Genomic DNA, 14,595 nt, shown 5'->3' with positions numbered 1-14,595 from the left:
GGGTGTTTTTAATAAATGGAATGATTGTGAATGTATTTGTGTGTGTATGGCTTCTTGTAGCATTGTGAACAGAATGGAGAAGCTCAAAGGACCTGGTGTCTGTATGGCTGAGCAGTTCTGCGGAAATGAGAGCGAGGTGGAGTCGCTTCTGGAGCTGGAGCTACTTTCCTGGCCTTGCTGAAAGGGTTGGATGTCTCCTATTTCACAACAAAACAACTCTTTAGGAAAAAAAAAAACATAAAAAAATAATAAAATACAAATTAAATAAATTTGAATTAAACATTTTTTAAATAAAAGTAGAAATTACTCATTCCAAAACACTAAAATTACAACAACAAAAAAATGAAAAGAGAAAACATTAAATCCTACTTAAAATATAAAAAACTCTTATAGCATATTACCTGTAATAAAATAAAACTGAAATGTATAGCACAAGCAATATAATATATTTCTGTTGTCAGGCAGACCGACCTTAGCTGGGTTGTGTAAGCGACTGTACATGGTTCTGAATCTCTTGCGTGTGTATGTGCTTCGATATGCTCCACCAATCAGGTATTCAATCACCATTCCAATGTCAATTAAAGATATCCTATAAACAGCAGGCAGGCGAGTCTACAAAAACAGAAAACGTTTCTGGCTGGTTACATGAAGCTGGTTTCAATACCTTAACCTGATTTAAATCAGGCAGGTTTGTCAACTCTAAACTTAGCCAAAACTAGAGTTTGTTCAACTACCTCTATGTAATAGCCCACTGTCCTATATGATAATATTACTACATTATTATGGTTATAAACTTGGCTACTTTCTTAGCAAAGTCATTAAAAACACTTTTTAAATACATATTGTTGTTTAAAATATGTTTTTAAAAAGGTTAATTAAAAAAGCTTTCAGTAAAGCTGAAATAAAATCCTAAGTATTAAATGAAAAACAAAAGTCCAATGAATTACTTGCACAAAAATGTCAGTAAACAACGTAAATGTAAAAAAAGACAATTCAAAACATTGATAAATACAACATTTGCAAACAAATATTACAAATATAACCATGTTATTTTCCCCCCATAAATTACACAATTTTGATCCATTTAATATGCTTGCTACATATATAAAACTACTTGTGTAAATTAAAGCAGACACCAAAATGGTGTCTTATCTTTGTTCCATATTTAAATATATATGTATTTTTCATGTACACTACCTGACAAAAGTCTTGTTGTCCATCCCAGTTGTAAGAGAAACAAATAATAACTTGACTTCTAGTAGATCATTTGTAAAAGTGGCAGAAGTTAGTTTTTTTCCGATAAATCATCTGTTGAACTGCATCCCAATCATCACAAACACTGCAGAAAACCGATTGAAACCTGTACGGACCCAAGATTCCCACAGAAATCAGTCAAGTTTGGTGAAGGAAAAAAATCTTAATTTTGGGTTACATTCAGTATGGGGGCGTGCGAGAGATCTGCAGAGTGGATGGCAACATCAACAGCCTGAGGTATCAAGACATTTGTGCTGCTCATCACATTACAAACCACAGGAGAGGGCAAATTCTTCAACAGTATAGCGCTCCTTTTCATACTTCAGCCTCCACGTTATAATTCCTGAAAGTAAAGGGGGTCTAGGGGCTCCAGGATTGGCCAGCCCAGTCACCAGACATGAACACTATCGACCATGTCTGGGGTAAGATGAAGGAGGAGTCCTTCAAAAACTCTTTCTTTGCCATTCCAGAGACTTTATTAACAAGTTATTTGAGTCATTACAGAGAGATATGGATGCAGTCCTCCAAGCTCATGGGAGTCATACACAATATTAATTCTTTTTCCACTGCACCATGACTTTATATTGTATACTGTACATTATTTCTGTTAAGTGACAAGACTTTTGTCTAAGCAAAGTCAGACGTTACTGTCCTAATTGAATAATTAAAAGTCAAGGCATGATCATATTTTATTTAGGTAAAATAAGCGTAATATAGAGGCCTTTTCCTTTCATATAAGCCGTTTCAAACACTAAATGATCAACTAGAAGTCAAGTTATTATTTGTTGTTCCTAAAACTTAGATAGAAGACAAGACTTTTGTCAGGCAGTGTAGTACACTTGAATTTTACTTAATGTTCAGGAGAAAATTAAACAATTAGCTGGCCTAAAGTTGGTCAAAAGTTTTTTAATAATGTATTTTTCAAAAATGCCTTATTATTTTAACAAAATACTCTACACAAGAATTCAGGATTAAACTCTACACATACCTGTTTGGCATCTGCAATGACATGTCGAAGGAAATGATGTGAGGAGCCTGTTTGCTGAAAAAAAAAAAAATACAAATGAGGATCAGAAATACTCACTTAAATCACACAATAAAGCTCAAGGCAAGTAGTACATGTGCATTACTATGTTGTAGAGCTGCTCCAGACGAGAGATTGTCAAGAAATGACTCATGGTCATGCCATTCTCAATTAGCAGCTTCACAAAACTAACGCGATCCATTATCAGTGCATCCAGCATGATCTGCTCCAGAGATCCTACCTACAAAATCCAGTGCTGAATTAAACACGGGCTGGCCTAACACATAAAACAACTCAACCCTGATTGTAAAATTAGCAGTTTGTTTACTTTACCTGCCATTGTTGCCCATAGACCAGAATGTAGTCTTTTGCAATATCAGCCCTGTCCCAGGCCAACGTAAGACTCAACTGCTCCTCAGGGGAAGCTCTCGTCCCTGTATTTTCATTTTTTTGTAACAAACAACATTTACACCACTTTTAAAGAGATCAAATTATTTTTACAAGATGTAAAATAAGTCTCTGATGTCCCAAGAGTGTGTATGTGAAGTTTCAGCTCAAAATACCGCACAAGTAATGTTTTATAACTCTTTGAAACTGCCCCTTTTAGGCTTTGATCCAAATTGCGCTGTTTTGGCGACTGTCACTTTAAATTCAAACGAGATTGTGCTCTTTTCAAAAAAGGGCACAGCTACAAGCTCCAGTAAAGTGTCTCAGAGTCAGAAGAAGGCAGTCTATGGAGACCACAGTGTTTATTTATGCTTCTAAAACTCCACATTTATAATCCTCTTAGTCACTGCTGCTTCTAACTCAGGGCTGTTTATGCTAATGAGGGAGAGATCGTCACCCAATGGGTGAGAATTTCAATCAGGAGAATGGGAGGGAATGGATAATGTCAATCAAAGTGTTTCTCCAGACTGTTTATATCAAGTGTGATTATAAAAATAGAATTAATAATTTTTTACCATTAGAGGCTGGCCATATTCACACACTGTTTCCACTCACAACTGTGTTTAAACCACTTATAGAAGTGATTTTTGCATAATAGGTCGCTTTTAATGTATTATGGTTGCTATTTGACTGCAAAAAATAATGAAGAACAAAATCCACTCTAAATGGAATTGTTTCTCAATCCCCCAGAGGACTAGTCCTTGCTTTTCTTCTTGGAACATAATTGTCACAGTATCTCCAATTTAAAGAATTACCACACAAAGCAAGTTGAAGTGAGAAAGGCCTGCTTAAGCTGCATACATTTTTTTATTGCCACCCAGATAAATATACTGACACACATGAAATTTCTTCTCCAGTTCTTCACATTTGCGTGTATTTGACAGCTTAAAGGACACCTATTTTACCCCTTTTTCAAGATTTAAGATAAGTCTTTTGTGTCTCCAAAATGTGTCTGTAAAGTTTCAGCTCAAAACACCCATCAGATGATTTATTAGAACTTTCAGAATGCTGAAATTTTCTGCGCTGAACACAATGTAGCTGTTTTTGTGGCCTGTGCTTTTAATGATAGTTCTCCGCGCTCACCGTTCCCACGTATCTGTCAGAGTGTGCCTCAATCTTTGGCTGCGTGCGTCAGATAAATAGCACAGTGACCGACATGAAGGAAGCAGATCTCACGTAACATTTGTGTGAAATACTACAGTAAAAATTTTCTCAATGATTATTTGATGTATTTGTTGTGGAGTTATTTAAAGTATTTCTGCCACGATGAGTCACACACAATGTCGTTACAAAGTTCATGCACACACACACACACACACACACACACACACACACACACACACACACACACACACACACACACACACACACGTTTTTTGCACAGCAAATGTGACAGGATACACATTAATATACACTGCTGTATGGATATCGGTTATGATAATGTACAAAATAAACCTGATTTAATGTCTACAAACTAGGATTGAAGCGTCTTCTTTTATAATTGTATATATACTGACATATATACTGTGGTGATAAAGACGGTAAAATCGCTGTAATTAATTACACACATGCACTGTTTTAAAAACGCTTTAAACTTGTAGAACTTATTCTTGATCACATTTGATGATAATTGATGATCACAGAGCGCTGAACAGATCTTTTAATTCCAGTTGCTTTGCGCACGTCCTGTCTTGTTGATAAGATTATACGTGTTACTAAGGAGACATGTTAATGTGCGGCTTTCAATCAAATAGGTGGGCAGGGATGCCGCAATCCTACGTCACATTCCGATGGGCATCAAAATAGGAGGGATTTAGATCCTATTTTAACGTCAGGAAATTTTTAAATACAGACTTATTGTCTTAATATCACCTCAATATGACTGTGGACACACTATACCTACACACAGTCCTGTCCAAACAGCTGCATAAAGATGATTTTCATCATAGGTGCCCTTTAAAACTCTCATGCAATGCACCATCTCATGGCTGATGTTCTGCTAATGCACTTATTATCTTTGCACTCAAAAAAGTATATCTAGAGTTTAAACTGTGAAGACTTGAACGCAGATGCAGAATGTTTTGTGGATCGACGCCAGTTCTGTGAAGGAGATCCAGATAGACACTTTTGTTTTGGGTTTACTTTATGATTAAAGATTAATACAAAATGAGGCAAATGAGCACGATACATCCTCTTTAAAATGAATCATCAAACTGCAACAAAATCGTGTAATTAACAATGTTTAAATTATTGTATAGATCAGCAGTAACTGTGAACTGACTCTGTCAATCACAGTGACCATAAAAAATAGATATAATAGCAACTCAAAAACAAAGCCACTAGTCATATTTTCATCAACGAATAATAAAATATTTTATTAGCCCAATAAAATTTACATGATATGAAGGCAGTGTTTTGTTTTGGAGGTGGGGAGACGCACTTTGTTCACATTTAAAGAGACATAAACAAAAACTCCACATACATTTTCTGGTGACACCTAACATCTAAAGTGCATTTTGTAAAATAATAATAATAAAAATAATATAATAATTTAAATAATATAATAACAACATTACATACCTCTCAGTGATGTGGACAGGATTGCAACATCTGCCTCTTGAAGGTCTTCAGATTCAGAGTCAAAAATGCTGATCTGAAATGAAACATTGTTGAAGTGTGACCTCATTAAAAAGTAGTTGCACCTTTAAAACAATTAATTAGCACAGATGGCCAGCATTAAAGGAGATTTGTAAACTAGTGCCACTGCCGTTGTGTTACTTTCAATATAGCCAGCGGTTATTTATTTTGTTTGGTATTAGTATGAAACTACCATCATATCCCATGCCAATATATAAATGCATGTAACTCTACAAGACACCCAGAGGAGATGTTCTTCTCTTAACATGCCTTTGGCACTTCATCTCCACATGAGTGATTCATACCCAATCAAAGAATCTGGGCGCCTGGGGACCAAATTAATCCCTTCTACTCGATTAATATGGAAATACGTTTCATGCGCCATCATTCCAATTATTCTGTTCCCTCTCAATTTAGGAGCTCAGAAATGCGGGATGGGTGTGGTGAACTACAACATTCTGTTTGATGGAGGCTTAGCATCAGAGCTTTCGGCGTAGTGACAGAGACCGGTACACAGCAGGCATCTTATCACACAAAACAACCAGTGTTTACCGCCAAGTAGGAGGAGAGAGGAAGACAGAAGAAGAAGAGGAGGAAGCAGCCAGAGAAACGCAGACAGGGATTTGTATATGCTGCGCCGAGTTCACAGCTTAGAGGACAAGAACTTTGCTGATGATTGAGGAGTTCACGATGAAGTTAACATTTCCTGAAGATTACAATCTGCAAATAAACTGATGGGTATCTAATGGGAGTAGTGGAGACAGGAAAGTGGATGGCATTATTTGTCTTTCCACAGAATTTGGGAGATTTTGGATAAATAAATCAAAAGTCGGTCTGTATGCCCAATCAGACTGTAATGTGAAATGAAGTCTGTGAATATTAAAATGCTAAAAGACTATTTAAATATAAAGTCTCCAACTTCTGAACGTCTGGGTGATTGAATGTTGAATGTCTTTTACAACATATTTTGTAGTATTGTAGTTTTGCATTTTCTTTTACTAAATATTTTGATACTTGTGGAGCTGCGGATCAGTGGATTTGCTCCTCAGTGTTTGGATTTTCAGCAGTGAAAATTAAACCACACTTGACTGAACTAAACAAAACTTCAACTCTGAAAACTGGACTGACACATTTTCAATTTACTAGAACTACTATGGTAAGCTGCTTTGACGGAATCTTCATAGCAAAAATGCTACAGAAATAGATATGAATAAAATTAAATATTCACTGCATATTGACACAAGCATAAGAACTTCACCTCCAGAGCTACATTAAGTCGCTTGACCAGAATTTTATAATTTTATTTAAGAAAAAAATGTACACAAATAAAGTTAAATATTATAAATGGAGTCAAATATAACTATAAATTATAAGTAAAATATTTTTAATAAAATATAATGCTAAACTCAGAGCAGTAGATCTTCATTAGTAGACCTTGTTTGAGTTTTTGGATTATCGTTTACTGAATTAATTCATTCATTATTTGCGCACTTACATTAAAAAGTTTCTTCTATCTTAAGAAAACAATCAGCGAGAGTGAGATACTATGCAAAATAAACCAATAAAGTTACTGGAAACAAGATGTAAACTTTAATACAGTATAGTAAAATAAGGTAAAGGTAGAGTATTAATAATACTAATATTAGAATTTACATTTAAACATTACAAACAATTTCATTATTTTAATAATTATTTTAAGTATTATTTTGGTAACATTTTAGAATAATGATCCATTAGTTAATGTTTATTCATTCGTTCATTCATTTATTTTCTTTGGCTTAGTCCCTTATATATCAGGGGTTGCCACAGCAGAATGATGTTTTACGCAACGGATGCTTTTCCAGCTGGATCCCAGTACTGGGAAACACCCATACTCTCTCACCTTCACACTAACAGTCATACACTACAGCCATTTTAGTTTTTTCAATTTACATATTGCGCATGTCTTTAGACTGTGGGGGAAACCGGAGCACCCGAAGGAAACCCACAAGAACAAGGGGAAAACATGCAAACTCCACACAGATACGCCAACTGGTCCAGCCGGGACTTGAACCAGAGACCTTCTTGCTGTGAGGGGACAGTGCTAAGCACTCAGGCCCCATGCCACCCTTAGTTAACATTAGTTAATGTATTTACTAAGATTATCTAAGAATAATAATCTTGTAAAGCCTTTATTTTCTATAGTTCAACATTAACTAATGTATTATTAAAACCTAAAGTTGTGCTTGTTAACTTTAGTTAATGCACAGTGAGTTAGCATGAATTAATGTTATTTAACGTAAATAACATTAACTAGGGTTAGCAAAGTTGAATAAATACCATAATAAATGTCTTACTAATAGTTTACTCGTGTTAGTAAATACATTAACTAATGGACCATTATTTAAAGATATTATAATATAAAGTCTTACAAATATTGTATGAAGAGCAAAAAGACTGCTGAGTGATACAACAACCATGGGACTAGCAAACAGAAAGTTAGTAAGCAAGAGTTAGTAAACAAGCTCCTCGAGAAAATGCTCAATAACATTGGTTAGTGGTCAGTATACACAAATATTAGACTGCTGCATGCCACTGGATGAACAATTCCAGACAGTGCAAAAACATAAATGACTCACAAGCTCTCTATGCTCCATGCATTCCAAAAGAATATCGAGGAGTTCAGACGATTCTGATCTCTCAACTCCAAAAGTCTCCTGAATCCTCAGCAGGACGTCCTCTTTAATATCAGAATCCAACTTTCTGTGACACATACATATTCATATAAAATTAATAGTCATTTAAGGATCACGATTTCTGGGTCCAAATGTTCTATCAGAGGCCAAAAGCAAAAAACAAAACAAAAAGAAAAACAAAAAACATAGTACAAACATATGCTCACAATGCGCTGTAATACTATTGAAAATCATGATCATAATGTTTATATCCATGCCTAATGTCAGATGATTCAACCTAATCTCACAAGGAAACAGAACTACTTTACATTTAGTCAGTTTAGTGGCTAATTCGTTTGAATCCATGAGTTCAGTCATACGAAAGTGTTTGATTTTATAAAAGAAGACGTGGCACCAAACCCCGCCCCAAAAACCAACCGACGTTGGGTGATGAGCAAATTGTACTAAAATGTACGAATGAGATCGTACAAATTCACCACAAAATCAAAAATGTACAAACTGGTGTAAGATAGAGTTGTATGGTCAGACTCCGATGCTTTTATAAATCATTAATATACTGTTCAGAGTTTAATACATCAATACCTTCCAATTTCAGAGACAGTAGTAAACACCATAATTGTGTAAAAGATTCACTTTAATGAGTGAAATGACTGAAGATTGGTCAAAAAAGGCTACTGGGAGCTTTCTTAATTCAAATGAGTAGAGGCTTGGACTTGGACAGGCAGATAGCGACCCATTAATTCCTTCAATTCACATTTACCTGTCTACAGCTGTTTGTTTGTGTATTAAAGCCAGCATGTCTGCAGCTTTCCCTGTTCCCTCAAACACCAGCACAGGGACAGGAGATGTTCTGCACACATATTCCAGCACAACAGAGAGGACGGCAGGACCACCTTCTACTACGACACACACTAAAGGCACATGCTGAGGCAGCCCTGAAATCAGCACACACATACATACATATATATATATATATATATACACATACATACAAACATATGCATGCATACATACATACATACATACATGCATATATATATATATATATATATATATATATATATATATATATATATATATATATATATATATATATATATATATATATACACACACACACACACACACACACACACACACAAATCTTTTAATTTGACGATAGTTGGCACGATGAAAACTCTTACTAGGGTGGATCTTCTGATAGTGAATATGCCTTTCCAGTTTCTTCCTCAGGTCTATTTGACAACCTGATTTACCCATAGTCCCATCGTCAACCAAGAGAAAATGTGAGTGCATCCCGTTCAGACTGGCACGTTTACTCAGAGGATTTCCTAAAGCCTGGTAGTGCCTCAAACCCTGATAAAACCAAGGACATCAATAAAACCCAAAAACATTATGCAGAACATTTGCTTAAAGAGATAGTTCACCCAAAAATGAAAATTCTGCCATTATTTATTCTCCCTTTACTTGTTAAAAACCTGTTTAAGTTAACTTTCCTCCTTCTGTTGAAGACAAAAGAAGATATTTTAAAGAAAGCTAAGAACCTGTAACTATTAGCTTTCATAGTATTTGTTTTTCCTACTACGGAAGTCAACGGTTACAGGTTTTCAGCTTTCTTCAAAATATCTTCTGTGTTCAACAGAAGAAAAAAACTAACAAAGGTTTAAAACCACTTGAGAGTAAGTAAACAGCAAGTAGATTTAAATTTTTGTGTGAAGTATCTCTTTAAGAACATTATGCAGACAGTCAATGGCATTCAAAAGTCTGTGGCGGTTAGTAAAACACATAATTTAATTTTTCTAACTTGAATGCATTTATTTTCATTATGGAATTTTTGAGAGGGTAATCATGTATAAATGCAAAACTCACATCCCGGCCAATAAGGTCACTGTTATTCTCAATAATCCCCCAGGGTGTGATGCCTACAACATTCCTCTTCCTGTGGTCATGTGACCCATACAATTTTACAGCATCACCAACATACTTGGACACACCTAGATACATGGAGAAATAAGATTAGAGTTGTTATTGTTAATTAAACTAAGAAAACTATCAAATAAATGAAATGTAAATAAAAGATAATTATTAGTCAATAAATTAATTGAAAAGGCTTCAATGTATGTAAAAAATGTTGCATTGGCAATTAAACTAACAAGATTAAGCACATTTAGTTGAACTTTAAACTAAACTAAACACTGATGATCTTGAACAACAAAATGTAATAATAATAATAATATGCATATGGTTATGACTTGATTTCAGCTTTTTATTTGATTCATCTGATTCAATGTACTTAATAATTACTTTTTTTTAAACAACCATTTAGATTTTTTAGATCAAAACATCTACATTTGTTTTGAGTGTTCAGATAGCACGTGGCACAAAAATCACCATGTGGCATTCATTCAAATGAATTTGTTATTTTTAATATTTTGTTTTGTATATTTTATTATCACCTTTGAGACAAAATTGTTCAAATGAGCAAAAATAGAGGATTAAAACTGCAAATATTAAAATAATAATAATAATAATAATAATAATAATAATAATAATAAAGACGAAAACGTCAACTAAAATGAAAACAAACTCTAAAAATAACAGGTAATTTATAAATATTAATAAATAAATGAAAACAATAGCATAAAAATTACAAGTATATCAACAAAAATAAATAAATTACACTCCATGATAAAAAAAAAAGTTATGCAAACTCTACTGCAGCATCTGTGAAACCAAAATGAAAGGCATAAAAAGTGCATATATTCCAACCCGTATTGATGCCATCTGTCAGTATCCATGCTCCAGTGCTCTCTGCAGCTGTGACAAGCCCAGTGCTGAAGGCCTGGCACACCCGTGGAGACAGAGGGAAGTTATCTGTCCCTCCGTGTACGGTGATCACCAGCTTGGGCATCTCCATGTGCCATTCTCTCAGCATCAGCTGGACCAGGAGCTCTGGCGGAGAGTCGCAGGAAAGACGCACATACTGTAGGGGGAATAGAAATGCATCCTATATTATAAACAAACTGTTAAATGAAAACTTTCTCATAATTTACTCAACCTCAAGTGGTTTAAGATATTAATGAGTTTTTGTTTACTGCTAAACACACAAAAAAATGTATTGATTGAAATTGTACACTGACATCCATAATAAGGAAAAAATATAATGGAAGTCAATGGCTACCAGTTTTCAACATTCTTTAAAACATCATCTTTTGTGTTCAACAGAATAAGATGAGGTTTTAAACAAGTGAAGGGTGAGTAAATTATGAGAATTATTAAATGCTGGGTAAAGTATACCTATAATCAGCATAAAATATCTACACGTTGAGTGAGATTTCATATTTGCATTCACCAACCTTAGCACGACATGCACGCTTTGAGCTGCCTTGGAAGTCCAGTGATCCAAAGGCATCAGTGGGGCTGAGGCTGGTGTGCTGAAGCACAGACCACTCCTCCTCTTCTGCAGAGCCAGACCCGGAGTCATGTCCTAGCAAACCAGAGTATGGGCCCACATGCTCTGCGATCAGCCTCCCACAACAGCATCTGAGGATAGAGATGATACAAGTCTAATGAGGAATAAAATACACTGTTTTGAACCATTTAAGATTTAGTGATTTCAAGAAGTGAATTTCCTTGTCTTTTCTGATTGGATTTACAGAGATAACACATTAAATAGCATGCTGATGCTGGTAGGTGTTGTAATAACAATATGTAGCAGATGCAGCATGTCTGATTTTCATTCATGCAACATGGAGCATACTTTTTTAATGTTGTGAAATAAGTTCAAATTTAAGTGTACTACCTGCTCATTATGTGATTTCAGATGCACTATGTCATTGTAAGAGGAAGGGCAGGGAAAGCTATTTTAATTAAATAATATGAGGGCATTCTATCTCTTCCTTCATGAGCATTCATACAAACAAATCTATTATAACTGTTTGGGCTAAGGACCTTTTGAGGATGTACATGTTTTATTTTCAGATCAGGTATGGGAGATGTTTAAAATGTCTTCTAAAAATTCATTGGAAATTGCTGCATAGGTTTTACTTGACTCCAAAGAAACGCTTTTATATGGATCTCTCATCTTCTTCTAACTGTAATCTCTGTTTACAAGAATCTTTAGGCACTTTATTTTATTTTTTTTACTTTTTTGGGGGGGGAATGTCCCTCTTTGTCACCTTTCTGGACTCAGCTCTCACAGGATCTATTATATTTGTTGGATTATATTAGATATGTTTGACTCCACGCCATTTTTTCATGGATGACTTTTGGGACCTCACTTTGTCCGTTCAACAAAGATGTCTTCTGTTAACTGCTCTCACAGCAGTAAAAAATTGCTGGTCAACCGCTGGAATCCTCCTCACACAATAGACAGACGAACCTGAACTGTGTATTTGTTGGACATTCTCTGGATGGAACTCTCAACTTCTCGTATACATGGAGCTGATGCGAAAACTGTCAGTATGTGGCATTCAGCTTTTGATGTTGTGTCATCCTTTTTAAAATCTTTTTAAATTTACTTTGTAAAAATAATTTTATTGATTTATTTTCATTTATAAATATATGTGCACTAATAAATCATATTTATTAAATATGGCAACATTCCATAAAATACATTTCCATGACTTCATTTACATACTTTTAAAAAATCTATCAGTATGGAAATAAACAAGCATAAAGAATACCTTACTAAGCTTTGGCACACTTGACACACTGGATAACACCTGCAAAACAGTAAAAGATGCCATTAATAATGGTCTTTAAACGCGAAAAGATGTAACCTTGACTGCAGCTGATTAACTGACATTATTATTGCTAAAAGATAATACACAGATATGACGACCAAGATTATTAAGCACACCTGTGATGATCACGTGAGGCTGGCAGAAATCTGACACATTCTCGCTTGCAAAATGTGGCCTGGATCCAAGTGCATCTAGACTAAAAGAAATAGAGATGTTTGGCATAGTATAAACATACTAATATGTGCAACTATTATAGGTATAACAATATTTATAATAGTTACTCATAATTGTAGTTTATTATATTTAGTAAATGTTTAAAATGACAGTGTTAGCTAAAAGTATCAATTAAATCAAATAAAAAAACACTAGATTAAAAATGTAATATAATACGTTGAAGCACTGGGTTTAAGCCTATTAAAACTAAAACAAAGAAAAATAAACCGAAATAAAAATATTCAAAGAAAATATATATAATAACAAAAGATTATTCAGGTGTAAAACATGCAATGAAAAGCACAAGATGCATAAATCAAATAGGCCTTCATAAATATTGTATAAAAGTAAAACAGTAGCTAGTTAAAAGTTTTTGTTTTTTTATGTTATTTGTTGTGTTGTGTGTGCAAACTGCAACATACCATGTCTCCTCAAATCTCCTTGATAGATGAGTGAGTCAGTCATGAACACTTCCAGCCAGAAATACTCTCGAGTCTTGCAAAAGGAAAACAACAATGCTTTAGCGTGAGTTTGGAAAGCCACGTTTATACATCCTTTTCCGGGAATTATTAGGTGAAATTATGATCAACTAAATTCCTAGCCGAAAATACCGCCATCTAGCCGAAGAAATGAAGCACTAATAAAAGGGTGGAGGGCGTCCGCACCAAAACAGAGTCTGAAACATACTGTACTTTCACTACTGTACTAACCCTGATGATGAGCCGCATTAGATCTGGGCACTTTCAAGAAAAGAAATCGCAAAGTGCTGTAAGTACGCATGCAAAAAAACAACAGTACTGTGTGGAATGAGGGGTGAGACAAGTTTTAACATGCCTTAAAGAAAAACCCTGTAGGACATAACTTTTAGTTTCAGACAGCTAACAGTTATTTACTTAGCATACAAGCTCTTCAAAACTCTTCGTTTACCTGCGTGACAGTCTCGTTTTCCCAGTCATGCTTTCCATAAATCCCGCGAAATGTTACTCATATTCCTGCGTGAAACACGCATAATTAAAGAGATGCGATGTGCTGGGAAGTGGGTGGTCTTTACCATTGGCTGTAATGTGTCGAGTGTGGACACGCAACTTTAACTGCGAACTTCTGGGAAGGTCGTGCTTATTCAAGAGAGACCAATTGTAGTTGCATAACAAACAACTTCGTTCTTGACTTGCTTCCAGTATAAATTTCGAAATGCTTTTCATTTGTCATGAGATGGATGCGTTTTTGTTTCTTTTTGCTTATTGTTATGCGACTGGCTTCAACGAGTGCATGAATGACAAACTAAACGCAGGCAGGCAGGCAGGTAGCGGAGGAACGCAAATAACGGGAAGACAGACGTCAGGACAGACCTCTCAGTCACAAGATCCACAGTCAGTGTTTAGTTATGAAAATGAGCATTGCAACATAAGAATAGGCATGGGCCCGTATATGACTGACAGTTTATGAAAACATTGGATAAAAATATCACGGTTTCACTGTATCGTCATTACTGCTCTAAAATATATTGTTTTTAAATGTCTGGGTAAAAAAAAAAAAAACTTTTTTCCCCTTTGAACACAATATTTTCGCAATATATATTTTATTTTAGGAAACATTTGAA

General features: G+C 34.9%; 1 protein-coding gene across 2 annotated transcripts in view; it reads right to left on the bottom strand.

The window, feature by feature from the left end:
* trpm6 (transient receptor potential cation channel, subfamily M, member 6) overlaps positions 1–14,145 on the bottom strand; it is a 38,088-nt gene extending 23,943 nt beyond the window's left edge. Inside the window, exons 1-16 of one of the 2 annotated variants that reach the window (XM_056457769.1) lie at positions 13,923–14,145; positions 13,418–13,490; positions 12,899–12,978; positions 12,723–12,761; positions 11,394–11,580; positions 10,807–11,020; positions 9,907–10,031; positions 9,222–9,393; positions 8,798–8,972; positions 7,981–8,104; positions 5,306–5,378; positions 2,612–2,712; positions 2,385–2,519; positions 2,243–2,296; positions 472–612; positions 93–197 (exon numbers count right to left, since the gene is read on the bottom strand). In XM_056457769.1, coding sequence (XP_056313744.1) covers positions 93–197; positions 472–612; positions 2,243–2,296; positions 2,385–2,519; positions 2,612–2,712; positions 5,306–5,378; positions 7,981–8,104; positions 8,798–8,972; positions 9,222–9,393; positions 9,907–10,031; positions 10,807–11,020; positions 11,394–11,580; positions 12,723–12,761; positions 12,899–12,978; positions 13,418–13,420 — 1,728 coding nt within the window. In that variant the 5' untranslated portion in view covers positions 13,421–13,490; positions 13,923–14,145. The remainder of the gene's footprint in view (positions 1–92; positions 198–471; positions 613–2,242; positions 2,297–2,384; positions 2,520–2,611; positions 2,713–5,305; positions 5,379–7,980; positions 8,105–8,797; positions 8,973–9,221; positions 9,394–9,906; positions 10,032–10,806; positions 11,021–11,393; positions 11,581–12,722; positions 12,762–12,898; positions 12,979–13,417; positions 13,491–13,922) is intronic. The other variant, XM_056457768.1, reaches the window with a different exon arrangement.
* Between the last annotated feature and the right edge of the window lie 450 nt (positions 14,146–14,595).

The sequence above is a fragment of the Danio aesculapii genome, chromosome 5, assembly GCF_903798145.1.
Source record: "Danio aesculapii chromosome 5, fDanAes4.1, whole genome shotgun sequence".
Classification (NCBI taxonomy): Eukaryota; Metazoa; Chordata; class Actinopteri; order Cypriniformes; family Danionidae; genus Danio; species Danio aesculapii.
Note: the sequence above shows the minus strand (reverse complement) of the source record. Positions and strands in the feature narration are given on the sequence as shown.